Source organism: Sciurus carolinensis, chromosome 2, assembly GCF_902686445.1.
Source record: "Sciurus carolinensis chromosome 2, mSciCar1.2, whole genome shotgun sequence".
NCBI classification, from domain to species: domain Eukaryota; kingdom Metazoa; phylum Chordata; class Mammalia; order Rodentia; family Sciuridae; genus Sciurus; species Sciurus carolinensis.
The window spans coordinates 89,842,511-89,864,919 of NC_062214.1; the positions used below are offsets into that span (position 1 = coordinate 89,842,511).

Here is a 22,409-nt window from a genome sequence, read left to right on the forward strand (position 1 = left end):
GGGTCCTCAAGGCTGAGCCGGGCGATGGGGGCGCGGCCGGGCGCGGGCCCAGCGGGCTGAGCTCGCCCCGCGGGGGGCTCCCGCGGCCCTTAAAAGGAGTGCGGAGGAGCTTGGCGGCCCCGCCCGCCGGCTCTGCGGCCCCTCCTCCGCGCCGCGTCCCGCCGGGCCGCGGGAACGCAGCCGCCAGCGCTGGGCTCCGGTTCGGGTCCGAGGCGCGGAGACCCACGGCGTCCGCCCAAGGGTGCCAGGGCGGTCGCTCCCGAGGGCTCCGACGGGCGGGTGCGCACTCGGGGCCCGTCGGCCCAAGACACGTGTCGCACTCCCCAGTGTCGCCATGTCCTCGGTGTTCGGAAAGCCCCGCGCGGTCAGCGGGCTGCAGAGCGCGCCCCTCGAGGTCAACCTAGCCATCCTGGGGCATCGTGGGGCGGGCAAGTCTGGTGAGTGGCGCGGGGTTGGGGAGCTCAGGGATGGGGAACACGGCGCTGTGGGCTGGGGACAGGTTGGTTCACTGGCTTTGGGGGCTTCTTTTCCCAGGAGGGTTGGGTGAGCTTGTCCCTTGGTGATACTTTTGGTGACACAAGATACCCCTGGATATCAGAATTTCCCCACTCCACACCCCAGTTCCTTGGAATTCTTGGGCAAACTGCACATTTTAATCAAATGTATTTGTTTCAAGTCAGACCCTTCTATTAACTTTCTGGAAATACTTTGGACTGTGGTCCTCCGTGCCTGGGACTTGTTGATGAACCAAGACCTTGGGCTTCTATTAAGATAATTTCTGTCAACACTGAACTCCGCCTTCACCACTCTTACAGTTGTTGCCCTAGGCAGAGACCTCAGAAAAAGGGTTTGCCCCTCTGCCTGCCACTTTAAGTTCCAGACAGCTGAAAGTGGAGGGCAGAAGGGGACTTCTCCACTGACTGTTTGTCCAGTTAGAGCCATTAGTGAATGACCAACAGAAGCCCAGTAAACTGTGAGCTTCCCTCCTCAGGGTATTCTTTGAGACTCACTGGGGGTGTTACTTTCTGATTTTGAAGCCAGCCCCCCTCTGACTTAAAGAGGGGACTCAGAATCTGGTTGTGCAAACGAAAAGATTTGCCTTTGCCCCTTTGAATATTAGCTTGCTACTCTGAAATTCTGTCACTGATACAGTTTAGCCAGTAACTGCATGAATGAAGGAATTTACATTTTAAAATATGTATCCCCTGGGTATTGGTTTCCAAATGGACACTGGTAGGAATCCTAGGAAAGAATTTTAAGGATTTTTCTCCACAATATCACATTACTTTTTAAGAGCCCAGTGTAATAGTTGGCTGACCCTTGCCTTTATGTGGCTAAACTCTGAAAAAAATCAGAAGCCTGTTGATGCACTGCACTTAGGAGAACTTCATTCTAGAACTTTACATTGTGCTGAGATACCCATGAGGGGTGTGGAGGCCAAGAGAGAGAGCCAGGATCTGAGATGTGGAGGATGGGCACTGGAATGTTAACTCAGGACAGGGATCTTGCCTGGAAAGCCCAGGCACTGGGGACTTCATACCCTCCCAGCAATGGCTCACTGATCAACTCTGCTCTTACTGAGCAGAGTTTGGCTTGCAGCCAAAGCTGGAATAAATGCCCCATGCTTCAGAATCTGTGTGACTTGTCCAGGATGGGGAACATGTCCCTTCGGTTGGGGTCTCGCCAGGCTGACCCAACAGTAGTTGACTGCATGGGTCCTAATCCCTGAGTTAGGGTCTACACAAACATTCCTAAGACTTGCCTCTCATTGTGTTTTTTGCCATTAAAAAAAATTTATATATATATAATCTCCCAGGGTGCACCTAGTGGGACTTGGCACCCCATATTTCTGTTTTATTCTAAGCCTTTCAAACCAATTTCTCAGCTCTCTGGTGTGGTTCCCCAAGAAAATTTAGCTTGGTGTCAGCCAAGGATCACAGAAGGTTAGATAAGGCCTCCCTAAAATGAGAGGGGCATCTTCCAGGGACCCATGGCCAGGTACTGCAGGTGAGACTGAGCCCACCTCTTTCTGCTTCTTGCAGCCCTGACCGTGAAGTTTCTGACCAAGAGGTTTATCAGCGAATATGACCCCAACTTGGGTAAGAAACCTCTGTTCCCTAGACCTACTGCTGCCTATGCCCCAACTGGAGTACTCCCCTGGGACCTACCCCATGGGTGGATTCTGACCACTACTGCAGAAGGGAGTAGCTGTTCCTTCCATAGCCCATCCTAGACAACTTAATGGTTGATCCAATTAAGAGAATTATGGGAAACTGACTTGCCCGAAATTTTGAGGTGTGACGAAAGTTTAAAAAACTGAAAATGAAAAAACAAACATAGCAAGATATTCACATCCAAAAAGATATTGTTCTTTAAGATCATCACTCAGTGTTCTTTTCCAGAAAAACTGAACAAGACATTTGAGAAATTCTCTAGTGATGCTAGCTTCTGAACCAATTTTTTGAACCACATGAGTAAACTAGGCTTGTTTTGTTTGTTTGTTTTGGTTTTTTGTTTGTTTTTAGCTGTATCATAGTATATTGAAAAAAGGGATGTTTTGGTGCCTGTCAGAGCTGAGTTTGAATCCTGACTCTGCCACTTATTAGCTGTGCAATTTCGAAGCAGTCACTTAACCTTTCTGGGCTATTATTTCCCATCTAAAATGGGCATCAAATACCTATCTAAGAGAATTGCTATGAAGATTAAAGAAATAACACATGTTAAAGATCTTGCCTAGAACTTGATCCGTAGTAGATTCTCAATGTACGCCTACTTTTCCATCTTCCTCAATGGCTTCCCATGTATGGCATCTGAGATTCCCTCAAATGAATCATACTGAAAATTATTTTTAGCAGTAGAACCTTTCTCTAAAATAACCTGTTATATGGAACCCTAATACCTAAGACAAACAAAAGTGGAATTTTATTAGGATCAATGTAATTTAAAGCTCACATTTATGACATTGTTATTATAAACTGTCCACAATGGGGTGTCTGAATGATCTTAACATTTTGAAAATGGGTGCTGGATTTCCCCATTCATGAAAATTGAATAAAGCATTGGTGGGACCCCCTAAGGGCTCTCAGAGGAAACCCTGGGCTCTGAACACAGGTTGAAAAACCCCACAATGCAGCACTGCCCACAGCAGCCCCCAATGGATGGCTGCTAGGATACCTGGAGGAAAGAGCTCCTGAACTCTTTGGTGCCCAACAGCCCCTCAGTTCAGCAGAGGAGGCTTCCGAGCTACTTAGCCTTATGGTTTTAATTTTTTTTTCTTGAAGAAAAGAATCCCTTTTTCCAAAGAGATCTTAGAACTCCAGGCGTCAACAGGGAATGTGGAGTGCTTCCCTGGTTAAGTCAGGGGAATGGGACAGGTGATGAGGTGACAGTCTACCAGGGGTTTGTTCCTCATAGTTGTTCCTTGGTGCTGCAGGGAAGGGAACAGGTCTGAGGAACAGAGGTCACAGGGTAAGGCTGAGGGGAGCCCCTTATATCAGCAGAGGCCAACTTTTGAGAGAGCAGGATGAGGGGGACAGTGGCACGCTGGCTGGGGTAGTCCTTAGGAGAGGGAGAACATGGAAGGAGTTGAGTATAGTGGGGTGGGAGGCGGGAAGGAAAGGGAACAGGCAGGGTGTTTGGGGGGTGGACACCTGGCAATTCCCAGGGGCAATGCCTCAAAAGACTTTCTGCCTAGTTCAACTGTTCTAGTTCCTAGTTCTGCCTAGGTCATGCTTATACCAAAAATTATTCCTCGTGTATCTGAGATTCAAGTTAACCACAAAGCCTGGATTTTTCTGGCAACCCATTTCTAGTGTCCCTTCCTCCCTGCTCCTAATCCATTCCCTTCACACAAGTCCCACCAGATGAGCCCATTACAGAGCTGCTTTGAGCTTCCTAATTGAGTAATTGTGGAATTCCAACCTGACAGTGGGATGGGTGGTCACACGTCTGAGGTGGGGGACAGCCACCCGCAGTGGTTGGCCTTTGGTCTCTTGCTTTGCTGAGACAGTCTGCTCACACAAGCTGGAGGCCACTACCATCCCTCAGAGGTTCTGTCCTGCTGCTGGAACAGCCTGAACATTCCAGCCACTGTCCCATTGCTGGTTTCAGCAGCAGCTGAAACTGTGGGACCAGAGCCTTTCCTCCTGTGGAGAAGATTTTGGACATTCATGGCAGAGTAAGCATCAAGAAGATGTTGCTAGAACACCTCTTTAGCTTTCTCCAGGGTCTCCTGAGAGCTTGATCACATTTGGGAGCCCCTTGAGTGGGGAGACACATGCCTAGGCCCAGCATGTTGCACAGTACTAGACACAATATAGATGCTCTTCACTGTGATGCTGAATTTTGGTTTTGGATCACCCTTCAGAGAAGAATTCCTACTATTATCATCCCCACTGTATAGGCTGAGAAACTGAGGCAGAGGGATCAGTGATTTGCCTAGGATCAGGAGACCCCTCAGGGCTTCACTGAGGGCAACCTTCTGCTATAGAGGGCCTCGAGCCAGAGGTCTGTATGGCTCTGGGCTCTCTGAGCCTCATTTTCCCCATCTGGAAAATGGGATAATAGACTGTGCTCTGTCTGTGTTAGTTGTGCCTTGTTTTGGGCTGTAACTATTAGAGCTGGTAGGAACTGAAAATTGAGTGCCTGTGTTGACCCTGCAGAAGGAAGCACATGTCTCCAGGGAAAGTTCTCTCCCAGAAAGGCTGGGGCATCTCTCTGGCTCAGCCAGGGGACAGTGCCTGTTGTTGCCCCTATCTCTTACCTTTATCCTATTCCAGCAAGGACATGGTTATCATTTCTGAAGCATCACCCTATGCACACTCTGACCAGAGCTTCTTTGATGCCTTTAAAAAATTATCTTTACTGTAAATGAAAGAAAAATATTTTGGGAAAGGGCTCTTCTCTCAGCATTGAAGTTCACAGAATAGTAATTAGCACCTGTATTTAAGGACACCAGAGTGCCCCGAGTCAGGGAAGACTACATTACTGTGAATGGGTAAGGATCCTCACAACCCCAACCGTTGAAGCCAGTCACCTCCCCTGTAAAGGGGATGCTGGACAAGATGCCCTCTGAGGCTTCTTCCAGCTCGCATATCTTCACGCCCCACTGGACTGGGCACCTCTGGTCCTCCCTTGTACTCTGCTCAGAGCTGGAGAACTGGCTGCTCCCCCAAGCAGTGGTTGGCCTTTGGTCTCTTGCTTTGCTGAGACAGTCTGCTCACACAAGCTGGAGGCCACTACCATCCCTTGGAGGTTCTGCCCTGCTGCTGGAACATTCTAAACATTCAAGCCACTGTCCCATTGCTGGTTTCAGCAGCAGCAGTGGCAGTGGGTGGGTGGGGGCAGTGAGGAGGCAGTGCAGCCTGGAAGGCTCAAGATCAAGTTCCTTCCACTGAGAGGGTGCTGTGTGGCCTTCTGTAAGTTTTATCCTTCTCTGGGTCTCACTCTTTCATATTTCTATAATGAAGCTACAGCTAACTCAAAAAGCTGTTGGAGTTGGGGGCAGAGAATGGCCAAGTTTAGGCTAACACCTTTCACTGGGCTGGTAGGATGCTGTGCCTGTTTGGAGGGAGTCCCTACAAGGGGTGCATTGGACAACTTTGGCAGGAAAATAAAGATAAATCTGAACAAGATGTAGGCATCTAGGGACAGCTCTTCTTGGGCCAAATATAGTTAAACATTTGGGGCATATTTTCCATTAGATTTTTTTTATCTTTGCATAAGAGCAGCTATTTATCCAAGTCCCCAAAGCAGGCTGGGGACGAGGAGCTGTCTGTGATTCATGCTGGATGCTAGTGGACCTGGAGTGTGTCCAGGCCTGCTCGGCTGCCAGCAGCCCTCAGAGAGAAGTGTTTGACTGTACATTCATCCAGGGCTGGGGTGCTGTTCTCACAGAGGCTGCTGCCAGGAAGGCAGAAAGCAGCCCAATTGTATCCGGAGGGGTCTTGGGGATGACATGCCCCAGGGGCATCCAGAGAAAGGTGAGAACCTAGTACACACACACACACACACGTGCCACCTGCACAGGGGAAGATTAGGAGCAGGAAGATCCATTGCCAATATGGCAATGATGTTCCCTTTGCATGCCTGACCCCTGTCTGTTTACTGCTTTGAGGTTTGAGGTCATAAGAACTGAAAACAAAGCAAAAACAAAAAAAATTTAGAAATAAAAACTTGTGAAATCCAAATAAGGTCAGCAGTTCAGTTCATAGCATGGCAGTTTCTTGGTTTGGAAACTGTATGGTGGCGGTACAGGGTGTTCATACTGGGAGAGGAGTGCACAGGACCTCTGTACCATCTAGCAGTTTCTATGTGGGTCTAAAAGTATTTCAAAAGGAAAAAAAAAATCACCTAGGAATGTGAGCCTGCCCTGTTAACCTTGGAGGTCCAGTCCCCACTGCCCTTTCCAGGCATTTGTGGCTGGCCAGGCCCCATGCCCAAGGGGGTCCATCAAGGTCTCACACAGCCCTGGGCAGTGGAACTATTAAACGTGTTAATGCAAGGACAGGCACTTCACACCATGCCTGGCACAGAGTCAAGACTTGGAAACTGTTAGTGATGTTACCATATTATTCCCATTTAAAATGAGGAAATAGCCCCCAAGAGCTGAAGCGACTTGGCCACCAAAAACTAACTAAAATTTAAAATCCTCTGCTGTTATGTTGACAAAGACTATTTGTAAAACCTTTTGGAATTTCTAAACCAGGCCTGACGGCCCTGCCTCCATCATGTCCTGTAGTTCTTCTTTCTTTCTTCTCCCACTGGGGGCAGGAGATTGTCCTTGGGGGTTCCTGCAGGCCTGATACTGTGGTTGGAGGGTGGGGTTAGGGGCACTGGCAGTGCAGTTTTGGAGCCTCTCCTGCTCTCTGGGCTCATGGCTACACACTCTGCCCTGTTGGCTTTGTGTATAGGCCTACAATACAGTCTGTCCTGGGGTATGTTATATGAGTGGCCTGATGCTCTGAGCTCTACAGGCAAAGCAGCATCTCTTTGGTGGGAGGTTCTCCTGCATTCCCCATGAAGGTGAGAGTGGTTCCAGCTCCTGTAGCCCTGTAGCATCTCCTAAGGTCCCCTCAAGGCTGCACAGGGGTCCAGCACAGAGGGAAAGTGGGACATAGACTCAGTTTATTATTGAGTGGCCTGCCCTGCCTCTGATCTATCTGACCATCTGTGTTGCAGAGGACACCTACAACTCTGAGGAGACTGTGGACCACCAGCCTGTCCATCTGAGGGTCATGGACACTGCAGACCCGGTAACATTACCCCCATTACTCATGGAGGGCCAAGAATCAGTGCCGCCTCCTGGGAAGTCCTGGCCTCAGAGGGGAATTTGGATCTCTTTTAATCTTCAATTTGCTGTGTGACCCTGAATGAGGCACTGACTTCTGTAGACCTGAATCCTTCATTTGCTACATGAGAAGAATGGGATGGAACGGGGGTGGGGGGGGGGGGGGGTGGGACCTGATGATTGTTAGTATCAGGTCTGAGGTTCTGCACTATGGGGCTTTTTGCTCATTATACAGAGACTGGGGCACATCTGTTTATACAAAAGCTCCTGATGAGAGCCCATTGACCCAAGTCCCTCCAACACATGCCCCCCACCCCCAACCCCTGTGTCCTTACCACCCTCTGTTAAGACCAGATGCCAGTTACTCTCTGAAGCCAAAGGGACAGCATGAACCTGACCCAAAACCAGTGGTGCCCAGTGATAGCAAGTCCCTGTAGGGGTCATGCCAGAGTCTTTGGCTCTGGGCCCAAGGAGCCAAGGTCTTCTGGTCTTTGGCTGCGTGGTGGGAGGGAGGTTCATGAGACAATGCCTCCTTTCATGCCAAGCCAAATCCACACTCAAGTGCTCCTTTGAAAAGGGCTCTGCTGGGGAACAATATACAAAGACCTGGGAGTAGGGGGTGTGGGGGCAGCTCAGGTGAAGGCCTTTACCCCAATCTTCTTGTCCCTGAGGGGGGACTCCACTTCTTCACCTCAGGATACCCCCAGGAACTGCGAGCGCTACCTGAACTGGGCCCATGCTTTCCTGGTAGTTTACAGCCTCGAGAGCCGCCAGAGTTTTGAGGGCAGCAGCAGCTACCTGGAGCTGCTGGCCTTGCACGCCAAGGAGACACAGCGCAGCTACCCCACTCTGCTGCTGGGCAACAAGCTGGACATGGCTCAGTACAGGTGAGCACAGGCAGCTTGGCCCTCATCTCCAGAGCCCACTCTCCATATTTGTAATGGCAGAGTGGCCTCTCTAGGCATTGGTGAGCAACCCCCTGGAATTTAGGTAAAAGGGACTGTGGGCATTGGTCTTCCCAGCAGACAAGGAGAGGAAGGGAGGTGCATCTGGGCCACACAGGAACTGACTTCCCAGAAGTGAGGAAAGAAGCCACTCCTTCTATCCTCCTGGGTCTCCATGGTCTCTCTCAGCCCCACCCTTTCTTGCTTGAGTCTGTGTGACCTCTGGTCCCACTCCTAGCAGCTGACTGGTCATTCAGTGGCCAACTCCAGGGAGAACCTCTGATTGGCTCTGTGGATCAGGGGTCTGCTCTGGTCCACCCAGCTTTTGCCTCACCCAAACCCACCCAGTTGGCTGTGCTGAGGGCAGGTTCTCTCCTGGACTTGAATCAGAGGTCATAGACTGGGCCAGAGGGCAGATGACCACAGAACACTGCAGCCATATTTTGCTTGGCTTGACACAGTGTTTTAAAAGTTCTGAAACTGGAATACTTTGAGGTGGGTCATGCTCCCTCCAGTCACCAGAGGCCTGTCCCTCACCCTCTTCATGCATTCACATCACCTGCCTGACCCTGAGGCATTGGAGACAGTGGTACCTATACTTGATGAGTAATCCCACTGGACTGCCAGGTATGGCACCTTCCACCAGCCTTCCCACCACATGCTCTGCTTGTGGCTGCTCACTCCTGATTTCCCAGGCCCCAAAGACCCTGTAACTGCTGTTAGCAGGAAAGGACCTTTTGTTTAAAATGAGTCAGAAGGGCATTGGGGTTTCATGAATAGGGTCTCATTAAGGTGACTCCAACAGCCATCCAATCCTCAGACCCAGACAAATTCTTGTCTCAGGGAATGAGGGAAGTTGTGTGATGTTAAAACCACCAAAGGCTGTCTTTGAGGAATTGCAGAACCTGGAAGGAGGGGTCAGAAGACTGGATTGTGAATAGGCCAGATTTTAATATGGGGGATAAAAACTACAGACCACTCTTTTGACCCCAGTCTTTGCCAAAGGGATTGTCTAAAAATGGTGTGGGAGCAACTAGCTAAGAATATGGGGCTTGAGAGAAACAACATCCGTTCCCTAGGAACATGCCATGACGGTTTACCCCGACTTCCTTCTTTGGTCAAGGCCCAGCATTGGTGGACCAGGGCTCCCTGGCACATTGACTCTTTCAGCTAAGCATTTGTCAGTGTCACCATGATTGTCTTGCTGCCGAGAGTGAGAATGTGGTTTAGAGATTTCCAAACCTCTGACAAAATGTTCACTAGGCTGCAACAATTAAGGAAAGGAGTAATGTCATGTGCCTGTGTCACCCCCATGTGAGCATGCATGGGGTTCTTGTTTTTGAAAATTCATTATTTAAGCCCCCACAATGACAGAGTTGTAGACTCAAGCTCATCATAAAAGCAAATATACCAAGTTCTCTTTCAAAAGGGGACCCTCAGAAAGCAGTGAGCGCACATACAGACCACCAGCCCTGGGTGGGAAGTGATTAGATATTCTGCCCATGACCCTTTTGGTCCCAGTGGTGGGTGCGTTTCTCTCTGACACACCCACCCACCATAGAACAGCACTTTGGGCAACTAGCCTACTCCAGCCCCCTGCTCCTGCCAAATTAGTCTTGTCCCACCACTACCCAGCCTGGTGTTTCCTCTCACCTCATGGGCTGTGCCATGGTCCTCAGGAATGGCAGGTGGGACATTCAGCAGTGCCCAGCAGTCAGGTGGTAGTCAGGAGGATTCAGCCAGTGAAACCTTGGCCTTAAGACCTCAGGGACCTCTGTCTCTTCTCTCATCTGGACACCTGAGCTACCCAAGAGCCAATCTTTTTTTTTTTTTTTTAAGCCTCAGTTCCCTGAACTTTCAAGTCAGAAACTTCCAGAAAACTTCCCAGTTTCAGATATCTATCCTGTCATCATAGGAGGTGGTGTAGGGCCCAGTTGGAGTAGGGCTTGTTCCTCCTGTTTCCCCCTGCTCATTACAAAATGTCATCACCCCTGTTCTCTCCAACTGTACCCCAGGCAGGCAGACAGAACTCCCCATGAGCCCTGAGAGCTGAGCCCTAGATCACCTCTATGGTCCATCTCCTGACCAAGGGACCCATGTTGGGGTAGAGGAGAGGTGGGGCTGAGAGTGGCCTTCTTCCTCTAGCCACTGGTAGGTCTAGCAGCTTCTTACCCTCATGTTTTTTCCTAAATTCTGGCTTTGGCGACATTAGCTACCATTTATTGAGCACTGGCTCTGTGCCAGGTTCTGCATTAAGCACTTGACACTAATTGTCTTTCTTAATCCTAACACCCCTGAGAGGCACATGATGTCATCCCCATTGTACAGATGTGCAAACAGACTCAGAGTGATGAAGATGGGCCCAGGCGCCCAGCCAGTGGGTGGGAAGCTGGGCACAGCCCCTCTGCCTGACTCGGAGCTGCACACTCCTGACTCCCTGCCTCGCCCTGTTTCCTCACCAGGCAGGTCACCAAGGCTGAGGGTGCAGCTTTGGCCAACAGGTTCGGGTGCCTGTTTTTCGAGGTCTCTGCTTGCCTGGACTTTGAGCACGTGCAGCACGTCTTCCATGAGGCAGTGCGGGAAGTGCGGCGGGAGCTGGAGAAGAGCCCCCTGGCCCGGCCACTCTTCATCTCCGAGGAGAGGGCCCCTTCCCACCAGGCCCCACTCACCGCCCGGCACGGGCTGGCCAGCTGCACCTTCAACACTCTCTCCACTGTCAGCCTGAAGGAGATGCCAGCTGTGGCCCAGGCCAAGCTGGTCACTGTGAAGTCATCCCGCGCCCAGAGCAAGCGCAAAGCTCCAACCCTGACCCTACTGAAGGGCTTCAAGATCTTTTGAGAGCCCCTCCTCAGGAACCCTGGGCTTGGCTGCTGGGCAGAGCTGCAGAACAGGGGCTGGCTTGTCACCACCAGTTTTTCCTCTGATGCACCAATGGCCCTCACCCTCTGGTGGACAGCTGGCCCCACCTCCAGCACGAAGCAGTGACCCTACATTCAGTAGTTCACTGTATGAGTTGGAGGGACAGGTAGGGATGCTGTTTCTTTGCCCTCCAGACCTTGGTTTTCATGGTCACCACTACATCCATGACCCTGGAGGGAAACAGCTACTGCGACAGCCCAGAAACCTGGAGTCAGCCTTGATCAGGAATGTCCATCCTGCTGCCAGGACCCCTGCCTTCCCACTGTGGACCCTAGTGGATGGACAGCTCCGAGAGGCCCTGTCCATTTGAAAGCTAAGAACAGTCTGCAGGAGGGATGGTCCTGCGAGCCTGGCACCACCTGGTGGAAGGGAACAGAAGAGCGGTTGCTCAGAGGCCAGAGCCTGGCCCTGCCACCATCATCTTCGGACCTCACAGAAGCCCCAGGCAGCAAACCCTGGAGTTTTTCTGAAGACAATTTAGTTAAAATAATTCTGTAGGAAAGCTTGGACAGGGAAGAGTCCTAGGCAGAGGTATTGCCAGCACTTTGCCTTTCCATGAGGGTCAAAGGGAGGGGGCTGTGGGTCGCCTGGTGGAGGGAGACTCCAGCACTCTTCCCAGCTTTCAGGGTCTTCTTGTCCCACCTTTGTTAAAGACTCTGTTCACAGACACTCAGGACCAGCTTCCTCAAGTTGAATGACCAAAACTGCAGGACAGAGTTCTCTCCAGTGACAGTTCCCCAGGGCCCCAGGGAGTTCACAGCTGGTAGGATCAGCTGCCACCTGGTGGACACTGTTGGCCTGCCCACTCATAGATGGAAACAGCATACCTGTTTGTAGTCTGGCTTGGCAGGACCCAGGACTCCCAGCAGTGGGTTGGAGACAGAACCTAGAGCATTTGGGGTTAATGAAGCAGATTTTTGCATAAATCGTGGTGTTGCCACTGAGCTTATGCCACAACACCATGGCTCAGATCTGGGATCAGGATACTCCTGGGGATCTCACTGTTAGCAAGAGAAGGCTCTCAGAGGCAGGGAGTGCAGTTGTTTCCTAACTTTGCTTACCATGAACCCTCAGCAGATAAGCAGGTACAGGAGAGGACTCTGGGGGGTGGAAGAGCCAACAGGGGATTCCGACCCTGGAATTCTGCTCCTTCCCCTCTCAGCCAGCAGTCCCAGGAGCTTGGATTGGAAACATCTCTAACATAGTCTTCAGCCCCACTCCCAAAATGGAGAAGTTGAAGTTAGGGGGAGTCCATGAATACTCAAGATGGCATACTGAGGGTCCTGGTCAGGGTTCCTGACCCACAGGCCAGCTAGGGATTTTACACTTTCACTCCAAGCCACTTGTGTGTTTGTGGACCACCACCATTTGAACAAACTGTGCACTTCCAGCTGCCCACTCCCAGAAGCTTTTAATAAAATATTATTTAAATAACAAATTTTAGTTTGATTGCAGTTCAGTCATTGTATCTGCTAATAAAAACATTAGACTTCCTAGGGGATACTAAAACCAGAGAAGTTCCAGGCCACTGAGCTGAGCTCAGGTCAGGAGCCCATGCCTGGCTGGGGATGGCACATACTCTGAGCACTTACTGGCCCTCAGTTTCTGGTGGATCTGGAAGCAGGACCATTGAGGCATCCTTCTCTTTTAGCTCAGTTCCCACCTGGGCCGAGTTTGGATTTCCTGAGAGCAGCCCCTCTGTTAGGTTATTGAGGCTGTTGTTTTCTTTGGTTCTGGACTCATCCAAATGCAGGACCTCTGATGTGTCCTTTTCTTGTGGCTGCATCTTTCGATTTCTGGGAGGGGAGGAAACAGTATTGTTCAGAGATGCTGCGGAGTTGGAGCAAGACTGGCTCTCCCCAGTGAGTTAGAGAATTTGAGGGGGAAACCCAATGTGCAGTCTGGGAGCTGTTTGGGAGGAGTGGTTGTGGTTTGACATCCCTTCAATAAGCACCTTATACTTGCATGTGCATCATATCAAATCCTCACTGCTACCGGTGAGCCCAGCTTTTATTACATCCCCCCTTACAGATGAGGAAATGTAGCTTAAAGAGACCAAAGGAGGTTGGGTGCAGTGGTGCACACCTGTAATCCCAGTGGCTTGGGAGGCTGAGGCAGGAGGATTCCAAGTTCAAAGCCAGCCTCAGCAACTTAGCAAGGGCCTAAGCAACTTAGTGAGACCCTCCTCAAAATTTAAAAAAAAAAAAAAATTACATAAAAGAGGGCTGTGGATGTAGCTCAGTGGTTAAGCACCCCTGGGTTCAATCCTCTGTACCAAAAAAATAGACAAAGAAGCACATACCTGAGTTGTACGCTTCAGTCTCCCCACTCTTAGTCCTGTGTTCTCACCAAACCACACTGTGCTCCCCAGGACTGTCATCCTACTTAGTACAGGTCCTTGTCCCCCCTCATCCTACCCCCTGAGCTGCTGCAGGAAATCTCTAATTAATCTGTGTCCATATGCTTCCTTCTCCAAACCAGCCCACCCACACCACCAGTGTACCCTGGCCTGCACACCTCACTCCCTGGCCCAACACCTTCATTGGCTTCCACCACCCACATCCACGACCTGGCATTCCTTCTAATAACTCCCACAAATCTATCCTCTCTCCAAGCTGGTTTCACTTAAGGTATCCCTAAAATTCCTGGGGGGATCTATCTGTGCTAAGAGCTGAGTGTCCAGAGAATCCCTTGAGCCACAGAGGGTACAGGTCACTTTCTGCTGCTCCCATGGGTGGCCACATTGCTTCATTTGACTTGCTTAGGGGATGCTCCCTGACAGGGGGAGAGGGGCAAGGACACCTTCTTAATGGTTACCCGCTGGGTCTGCCTCTTGCTGGTCAGAGCCAGGGAATGGTAGTCAAGAACAATTGCTGGTTTCTTTCTTTTTTAGTTGTTCATGGACACAATACATTTATTTAATTTATTTGTATGTGGTGCTGAGGAGCAAACCCAGTGCCTCACACTGCCGGGCAGCGTTCTACCACTGAGCCACAACCCCAGCCCATTTGCTGGTTTCTTAACAGCTTTGGGTTCTCGACCCTGAGGCAGCATTTTATCCAAAGGGTAGACAGCCACAGACCCTAAATGACCCCTTCCTTCTGGGAAGGCAGGGCCCCTACCCTCCAGGACTACCCCAGACCAGCTCCTCACCTGTTTGCCTGAATGCTCCTTCCCAGGAGGGTGAGGCTTATGACCACCACCACAGCCGCCAGGGCAAGGATGGAATAATTCCAAGGAGACCCTGAGGAGGGACACACCGGACAGAGCCTGAGGAGAGGCCAGGTGCTCCTCAGGCCCACTCCCAGTTGGGGCATGGGCTCAGACCAGCTCACAGCATCGATTGTGCCCTGCCATGGAGACTATCATTAAGGATGAAGAGCACCTTGTCCTAGGGGAACTCCCAGTGGCAGAGGTGGGGGACAACACCATTCCTACCCTAGAGAAGCCCTGATCTAAAGGGGGAGGCACTGCAGTTGGAGAGTAGTGGGGGAAAGGGAGCAAGGGGGAGAAGAGGTGAGTCAAGACCAACTTCCCAATCTTCCATTTTGCCTCCCTGTGTAGTATAAGGAAAGCAGGAAAGAAGGAAGGGAGGGAAGGCAGGAAGGGAAGGAGTGACGGTCACACTGCCTACAGATGGATCATAAGCTGGCTAATCTGAATTTGGCTACTCAAGGTTTGTCCACAATACTGAATGAGGCGGGTTCAGCCTCAGGACTTCTGCATGGTTGTTCCTCTGACAGTGTTCTTCCCTATACTCCACATGGCTAATTCCCTCCTCTTTCTCTGCTTTATTTTTCATCTTATTACACATCAATACACTATGTGTTAGTCACTTGCCTTGTTTATTTACTATCCATTAGAATGTACGCTCCACAAGGACAGAGAGTTTTGTTTTACTCACTACTGTAATCCTGGTGCTGAGAACTGCACCCAGTAGGACCTTAATAAATACAGTTGGGTATGTATTAAGTAAATGACCACACCCTGAGAAAAGGAGGGTGAGGTTCAGACAAACCCTGGACAGCGAGACATCTGGTCTCAGTCAGTCCCTGTCCTGGAGGAAATGTGCTCACTGATGTGTTGGAGGAGACTGAGATAGAGGCTCTGGCCAAATCCTACTCTGTGTGTTGGGGAGTATCACCACCCACCACTCACCAGCCCCTCACCACTTACCATCTTCTACACGAAAAAACCAAACCATTTCTTCCAGCAGCTCCTGAGGCACCACAGTGCCAGCTGGGTCTCCGATAACCTCTTCACTATGGTCCATGTTCTTTGCCCTTGTTAGGGTAGGCTACTGGCACTGAAGTCCTTAAGCCCCTTGGCCACAGCTGCTTTCCTGTCCTCTCCTGGGTTCTGGTCCCTGAGCAGAGAAGCCCTGAAGACCCCTGGAGACAAAGCAGAGAGCATGACTGGATATCCCAACTCAGTTTACCTCCCTTCTGGGCAAAACACAGCTTTTCTCTGGCCCAGGGTTTTAGGGCCAAAACAGTCTCACTCCAGGAGCAGGTGGGACCCGGGACCATAGAAGTAGGAATGACTCAACTCTTTATTAAAACTCATCACATGTGAGAGGAGAAGTACCGAGCTGGGGTTGAAGAGGACTGGGCCAGTGACAGGCCATGCAACCTTGCAGTGGTTCCATGGAATCCCTGCCTCTCTCGCCTGCCCAGCATCCCCTGCCCACTTCACACCCATAGCACTCCTTAGCAAATTATCCCACCTAACAACTTGCATCTCCCACCAATCACAGGCCTTTGTCTCTCCATGTGACAAAGCTGAGGCTTGGCTCACCTGAGACCAAGGGCTGGGAAAAGAAGAACCAGAGAAAGGTAGCTGCCAGGGCTACCTTACCCCAGACCCACTTGGAGAGTACTGCCTGCAGTTCAGCAACCCCCTGAGAACTTTTTCTTCCTTCCTTCCTTTCTTTTCTTTTCTTCCTTTCTTCCTTTCTCTCTCTCTCTCTCTCTCTCTCTCTCTCTCTCTCTCTCTCTCTCTATATATATATATATATATATATATATATATATATATATATATCTTTCCTCCTTCCTTCCTTCCTTCCTCCTTCCTTCCTTCTTTCCTTCCTTCCTTCCTTCCTGCCTGCCTGCCTGCCTGCCTTTTTCTTTTGGTACTGGGGATTGAACCCAGCAGTGCTGTACCACTGAATTATATCTATATTATATCCTTTTTATTTCTTACTTGGAGACGGGGTCTAGCTAAGTTGCTGAGACTTGCCTTGAACTTGTGATCCTCCTACCTCAGCCTCCTGAGTCACTGAGATTATAGTAGTACTTCACAGAGTCTAACCTTCTCCCCGTCCTTCCTCCTTTCTTCCCTCCCTCTCTTCCTTCCTCCTTTCTTTATGCTTCCCTCCATTGCTCCCTCTCTCCCATCTTCCCTGGACAAATCCCTTCCTTAATTTGAGCTTATTTCCATCCCTGCAAAATAAAGCAGTTAAGCTATCTATGTTGACCAAACCTCAGACAATCTCAAGTAGCTAAGTCAACCTGGGGGCAGGGGATGAAGAGGAGAGACTAGCCCAACCAAATAGGGAGACACAAGACCAGACATGAGACCAAGGAATCAGTAATTTGAGAAAGACCTATGTACACATGGGAACTTCACATACAATATCTCTATCAATGTCAGGGAAAGGAAGAATTATAGTAGGGACTTAGAGATTGTTTTTGCAAAAAAGCACTGAGTCTTCACTTGGACCTGCAGATGCCTCACTGGTAACTAAAAGCAGGACAAGAGCCTGCATCTCTGCCTTCATTTTGTTTGTCTCCTTTGCCTTGAACTCTGGATCAGATTCCTGCTCAACTCTCTGTACTTAAGCATGTTAGTTATTTAAGGAGCATCCATCTAAAGCTGGTAATCCTCTCCCTTCAAGAATGAAGATGCCAAGATAAGAGTAACTAAGGTATTTTCAACAAATTATCAACTACCAGTTTTACAACATCCTGTTTCAGATCCCTGGAGTGGCGCCTAGAAGTCTTCAGTCGTCGCCCTAAATTTATTTCCAGAAACAGTGGAGCCTTCCAAGCAGATCACCCCATGTTATGACTGCTCCCCTAAACAGGAGCAATCATCTCATGGGAATCAAATTGCCCCCCTTTCCAGGATCACAGATCTGATAGACATCACATGAAGCAAAACGAGAGTGCCCCTGAGCAGCAGGCAATTTCCTAGGCACCAAATGGAGATTTCCATTACCACCCCCTCTGCAGCAGTAATTTCCTTGACACTGATAAGACTCGGTGCCATCAGAACTGAGATAATGATCAACCAGACCCAACTGACCAGGTCTGCTTGGCTGTGTATTCTTCTTGTCCCCTTCCCTGTGTAATCTTGGAGCTCATATCAATACCCTCCAAAGACACAGCTGCAACACTTGATCCCCCTTGTCTTCCCAATATAGCTCTACTGATTAAATTCCTTTCCTGCCTTTCACCAATACTCTTTCCATTTGATTTCTGGGGTGAATAGCCAGACCTAACTTCTTGGGACTCCCCAAAGTCAGGTCCCCTGCAGCCAAGGACTCCAATAACAATTATTTACTAGGTGGTATAGGGAAAACAGCTTACCATATGGGAAAACTCAGAAGGGATGCATGTCTAACAAATGGCACTTACAGAAACAGGCTGAGTGAATGAAAGACCTAAATGTTAGAGGAGTAATACAAAGTAAGGCCAGATATGGCGGTGTATGCCTGTAATCCCAGCTACTCAGGAGTTTGATCCAGGAGGATTGCAAGTTTGAGGCCAACATGAGCAATTTAGCAAGACCCTGTCTCAAAATATAAAATAAAAGGACTGGAAATGTAGCTCAGTGGCAGAACATGCCTGAATTCAAACCCCAGTATCACAAAAACAAATTAGAAAGTTAGTAGAAGGTAGGTAGGACTTCCTAAATAAAACCATGAGAGTTCAAACCATTCAATATCAGCACACATTTATGAATTTTCATCAAATTAATGCAAATATTTTATTTATTTTCCTAAATAAAACCTTGAAAGTTTCAACCATTCAGTAACAGCACACATTTATGAATCAAAATCATATGAATCATTTTTGCATCAAAACTAAAGATACCTATTCTTGAATAAAGTAACAAAAACATTTCCATTTGGGATAAGGTGCTTGCAATGCTTAAAACCAAGATGGGATTGATATCTAGAATATAGAAAGAATTCTTGCAAATCAACAAGAAAAGACAGGAATCTCAATAGACAAGTTGATGGAAGATGTAAACTGGCAATTTACAAAGTAGGAAACTCAAAAGGCTTGCAAGCATATGAAGAAATGTTCAGGGCCAGGGTTGCCGCTCAGTGGTAGAGTGCCTGCCTACTATGTGTGACAAACTGGCTTTGTCAGCACCACATATAAATAAGGAAAATGAAAGTCCATTGACAACTATGAAATATTTTTAAAAACCATTCAAAATCCTTGGTAATTAGGATGAAAAGAAAAAAATTAGATGCTACTTGACATCTGTTGGAGATTAGCATAGTTTGAAAGCTGGATGGGGGGGTATATAGCCTTAGGAATTGATAGAGGGAGTGGAGGATGGGGCAACCACCTGCAGAGAAAATAAGTCAAATAAGATGTAGACACCTTATGACACTGCAGTCCTGCTCCTGAGAAAGTACTAGAAGAATGATCCTCAGGAGGGATCTATCACAACGTGTTTGAATATTCAAAATATATACACACAAGCAACAACACCTATTTTACAAGAACCCATTTTTAAAAGGACACACATTAAACACATTAGGACAGTTGTTTCTGGGAGAGGGGGGAAAGAGAGCAGGAATGGGGATAAAAATAACCAGAGAAATCAAACAGAAGGGTGAGGTGCAGACTCGCTGTGAAAACATGGCATGGAGCCCTGGTAAGAAAAACGGAAAGGTAAAGAGAGGGAGTCAGTGATGCAAGCCCAGGAGCTCAACAGCCTCATAGCCTTTGGACATTCAGTCAGGTGTGTTCACAAACAACTGAGGGCCAAGCTGAAAAACTGACATTAACCAAAGGACTAGATTGACACCAGCCTTTTCTCCAGCACTAAGAAAACTGAGAAACTGCTCTGAGAAAACTGAAGGAATATCAATAGATTTTAAGGGAAAATATTTTGACATGAATATAATACCGAGTTGAGATTTTTCATATGTGAGTGATCATGTGTCAAGGCAGACATGGAAGTCAGGGGGGAAGACCTTTTTTAAGATGTCTACTACCTGCTTCCTCATCAGAGGGATATAATGGAAAGACAAAGTTACAGAGTGGCTAACAGATGTGATCTTGTCTTCCAGCTCCAACTGACTGTTCAGAACACTGTTCTAAGGATCACGCTAGTCTATCCAAACTCTGCGCCTAGGCTAATCAGTAACATCAGTCAAGGCCCCTGTCCCATATGCTAATCCCCATGACCACAGAGAAAAGCATGTGGCAGTCAGGATTGAAAACTGTCTCCCTCTGGGAAGTGGGATGGGGTGTTCACTTTGAACCCTTTGGTATTGTATAGACCTTTTGCAAGCATGCCCTACATTCATGACAATACATGTAATTATAGTTTGTAGTGAGGATTTAACCCAGGGCTGCTCTACCACTGAGCTACACTCCCGGTCCCCACCCACCTTTTTTTTGGTACAAGGTCTAAGTTACCCAGGCTGGCTTGGACTTGCCATCTTCTTGCTTTGGCCTCCCAAGATGCTGGGATTACAGAAGTGCGCCACCGTGCCAGCTTGTATGAATTTTCAATGAGTGTGTGTGTGTGTGTGTGTGTGTGTGTGTGTGTGTGTGTTTTGCTGGGGATTGAACCAGGGCCTCCCACATATTTGGCAAGGGCTCACCCACTGAGTTACACTGCCAGCCTCTATTGTATCCTTCTGAGACAACAATTCCGATTTTGAATATTTAATTAATGAGACTAATTAAATATATGTACAGAGTTGCAGGTAGGCTGATGTCCACGTGGAGTATGTATTGTAAATATGTATACAAATGTCATAGTAAATACATATCAACCAACAAAAAAACAAAATTTGTAACAAAAATGGTTACAAATTCAAACTGAGAGTCAGTCTTCCCTCCCTGCATCAGATGCCCCCAGAAACAAAGGATAAGTGCCCGAGGACTTATGCAGTTCACTTCTAGAGTGACATCATATTATTACTCTTTTATTGTTGAATTAAACTTCATGCTTTATTTGGATTTCTTTCTTTTCTTCCTAATGTCCTTTTCCCATTCCAGGATCCCATCCAACACATCATACTGCATTTAGTTTTCCTGTCTCCTTAGGTTCCTTTGGGAAATCCCTGAATTTTAATCAGGGCTTAACCATCTGCCATGGGCTGTGATTTCTGCCAAAAACCCTGAACCACCATCCCCATGGCAGGTTGAGAACACTCACCCTGGATCCTGGTTCCTGGGGCCTTGATCTGCTAATGGGTGCAGCACTGATTTCTGTGGTGTCCTCTTCTTCCTCCTCACAGGACGGTCTTTGCACCTGAACTATCCCTAGAAAGGTGCACTTGTGGCCTGGGGGGCAGTGCCAGCAGAGGCTATAGCAGCTAGGCCCATCTGGTAGCTCTGCCCTTAGTATACGCCCAGGCTTGGTGTCTTTGCTGCCACTCTGGGGTGACTGACCTCTTGAGTGAGTGGCCTCAAATGGCAAGCAGGCTCCACCTGACTTTCACAGTCTGAAAGACTCAGGAATTCAGTGCATTCCATCATTGTGGAGGGCCCATTCCAGGCCTGTGTTTCTCATTATTATCAATCTTTAACCAAAGAGCAGGGAGTCAAGGTTGGTCTTTTATAGCCAGTGCTTTCTCAGAGTGAAGGTCATGCATCATGTTAATTTCTTAGAAGCTATAAAATCAGACCTTTGGAGGGTAAGGGTTGGGGAAGACTGTGTGGTCACCAGTGACAGCACAAAGGAGGAACAGGAGCAGGCTTAACACCTTGGAGAGGAAGTAGGAGTCAGGTGTTCCTCTTACCAAGTCAGACCCACTTAATTGTGACAGTCTGTGGGCCCTGGGCTTTTCTACCCAATGGCTCTGCATCTCCAGCAACCATTATCTTTGGCTCAGCCAGAGTGGGATTCTCATTCCACAAATGTAGAAATAGAAACTGAGTGAGGTTGAGTGTCAAGTTCCTCTATGAGTTAAGCCATGGTGAGCAGTGTGGACAACAGCATGGTGCAGAGGGAAAGAGACCCAACCAGGAACCTGGGGGTACCTGGAACCTAGCTCCTTGCCACTCTGTAGTGCATTCATTCATTCATTCATTCAGGAAATACTACTTATGCACCTGCAGTGTGGATACAGGGGGAAGTAGGCACGTGAGGACACTGCTGTCTTGGAGCTCAAACTCCAGGGGAGATAGGCAAAGTAAGACAAACGAGATAACTGCAGTTTGTGATAATTTCTGTGAAGTTTAAACAATATAAGATCTAGAAAGAGATGGGCTGGGGGAGCTCTCAATACTGCATTACTATACTAAAAAATGAATGCCGAGTTAACCATGCAAAGACCTGGGACAGCAGGTGCAAAGACATTGAAGAAATTATGGGCTTAATGAGTTGGAGAAATGAACAGAGGCCAGTGGGGCTGAAGCCTAATGATGAGGGGAAGAGGCTTGAGGATCCTTCAAACTTTCTTTCTCTGGCTCTCTCCCTGCTGCTTTCTGTATTATAACAGGGATTTAGAAAGGCTGACTTTGCTAAAATCAGTGACTTTAGGCCTGCAGATGCCCAGTGGGTAACTGAAAGCAGGATAAAACTTGCCATCTCTGCCTTCATTTTGTATTTGTCTTCAGGTCTCTGCTCAGCTCTGCATATAGGTATATTAATGATTTAAGGAGGGTTCATCTAAAAACTAGTAATACAAGTTTCATTAGCCCTAAATTTACCTAATCTATCTTGACCCCTTTTGAGACTGAGGCAAACTTTGTAGCATCCTGTTTTAGACCCCTGGAGTGGACCTGAAAGAGACTTCAGTTGTCCTATATTTTCCAGGAATGGTAGGAGGCAGCACATCACCCCTCTATGAGATGGCCCCCCATAAACAGGAGCAATCAGCAATCATGTCATGAGAACTGAATTGCCCCCTCCCAGGATCAAAGATCTGTTAGATAAATATCCTGAGCAATAAATGGAAACTGCCCCTTCAAGCAAGAACTCAAGAGTCATCTCACAGAACCGACCTGAGAAAATATCAACTAGACCACAGTTGGACCAAGACTGCCTAATTA

General features: G+C 48.5%; 2 protein-coding genes across 4 annotated transcripts; one reads left to right on the plus strand and one right to left on the minus strand.

The window, feature by feature from the left end:
• The first annotated feature begins 11 nt into the window (after positions 1–11).
• Positions 12–13,311, plus strand: Rasl12 (RAS like family 12). Of its 3 annotated transcripts, none has more exons than XM_047542338.1 (5): positions 12–437; positions 2,043–2,099; positions 7,180–7,253; positions 7,985–8,175; positions 10,699–11,089. In XM_047542338.1, the coding sequence occupies exons 1-5, from the start codon at positions 335–337 to the stop codon at positions 10,955–10,957; spliced, it is 684 nt and encodes a 227-aa protein (XP_047398294.1). In that variant the 5' UTR covers positions 12–334; the 3' UTR covers positions 10,958–11,089. The 3 variants fall into 3 exon arrangements, with proteins under 3 accessions (XP_047398294.1, XP_047398293.1, XP_047398292.1); XM_047542336.1 differs by having other exon boundaries at positions 20–437; positions 10,695–13,310; XM_047542337.1 differs by lacking the exon at positions 2,043–2,099 and having other exon boundaries at positions 14–437; positions 10,695–13,311.
• Slc51b (solute carrier family 51 subunit beta) lies at positions 12,551–20,707 on the minus strand. Its single transcript, XM_047542339.1, has 4 exons — positions 20,569–20,707; positions 15,328–15,542; positions 14,305–14,395; positions 12,551–12,947 (listed from the first exon to the last, which is right to left on the minus strand). The coding sequence occupies exons 2-4, from the start codon at positions 15,422–15,424 to the stop codon at positions 12,740–12,742; spliced, it is 396 nt and encodes a 131-aa protein (XP_047398295.1). The 5' UTR covers positions 15,425–15,542; positions 20,569–20,707; the 3' UTR covers positions 12,551–12,739.
• Between the last annotated feature and the right edge of the window lie 1,702 nt (positions 20,708–22,409).

What these genes read in the sequence shown, in the direction of transcription:
- Rasl12 (XM_047542336.1), top strand. Translation starts at nt 335, where the DNA reads ATGTCCTCGGTGTTCGGAAAGCCCCGCGCGGTCAGCGGGCTGCAGAGC. An exon ending in TCGTGGGGCGGGCAAGTCTG is followed by an intron (nt 438 to 2,042) that starts GTGAGTGGCGCG and finishes TGCTTCTTGCAG; the next exon opens with CCCTGACCGTGAAGTTTCTG. An exon ending in TCATGGACACTGCAGACCCG is followed by an intron (nt 7,254 to 7,984) that starts GTAACATTACCC and finishes TCTTCACCTCAG; the next exon opens with GATACCCCCAGGAACTGCGA.
- Slc51b (XM_047542339.1), bottom strand. Translation starts at nt 15,424, where the DNA reads ATGGACCATAGTGAAGAGGTTATCGGAGACCCAGCTGGCACTGTGGTG. An exon ending in GTTTTTTCGTGTAGAAGATG is followed by an intron (nt 14,396 to 15,327) that starts GTAAGTGGTGAG and finishes GTCCCTCCTCAG; the next exon opens with GGTCTCCTTGGAATTATTCC. An exon ending in AGGAGCATTCAGGCAAACAG is followed by an intron (nt 12,948 to 14,304) that starts GTGAGGAGCTGG and finishes CTCCCCTCCCAG; the next exon opens with AAATCGAAAGATGCAGCCAC.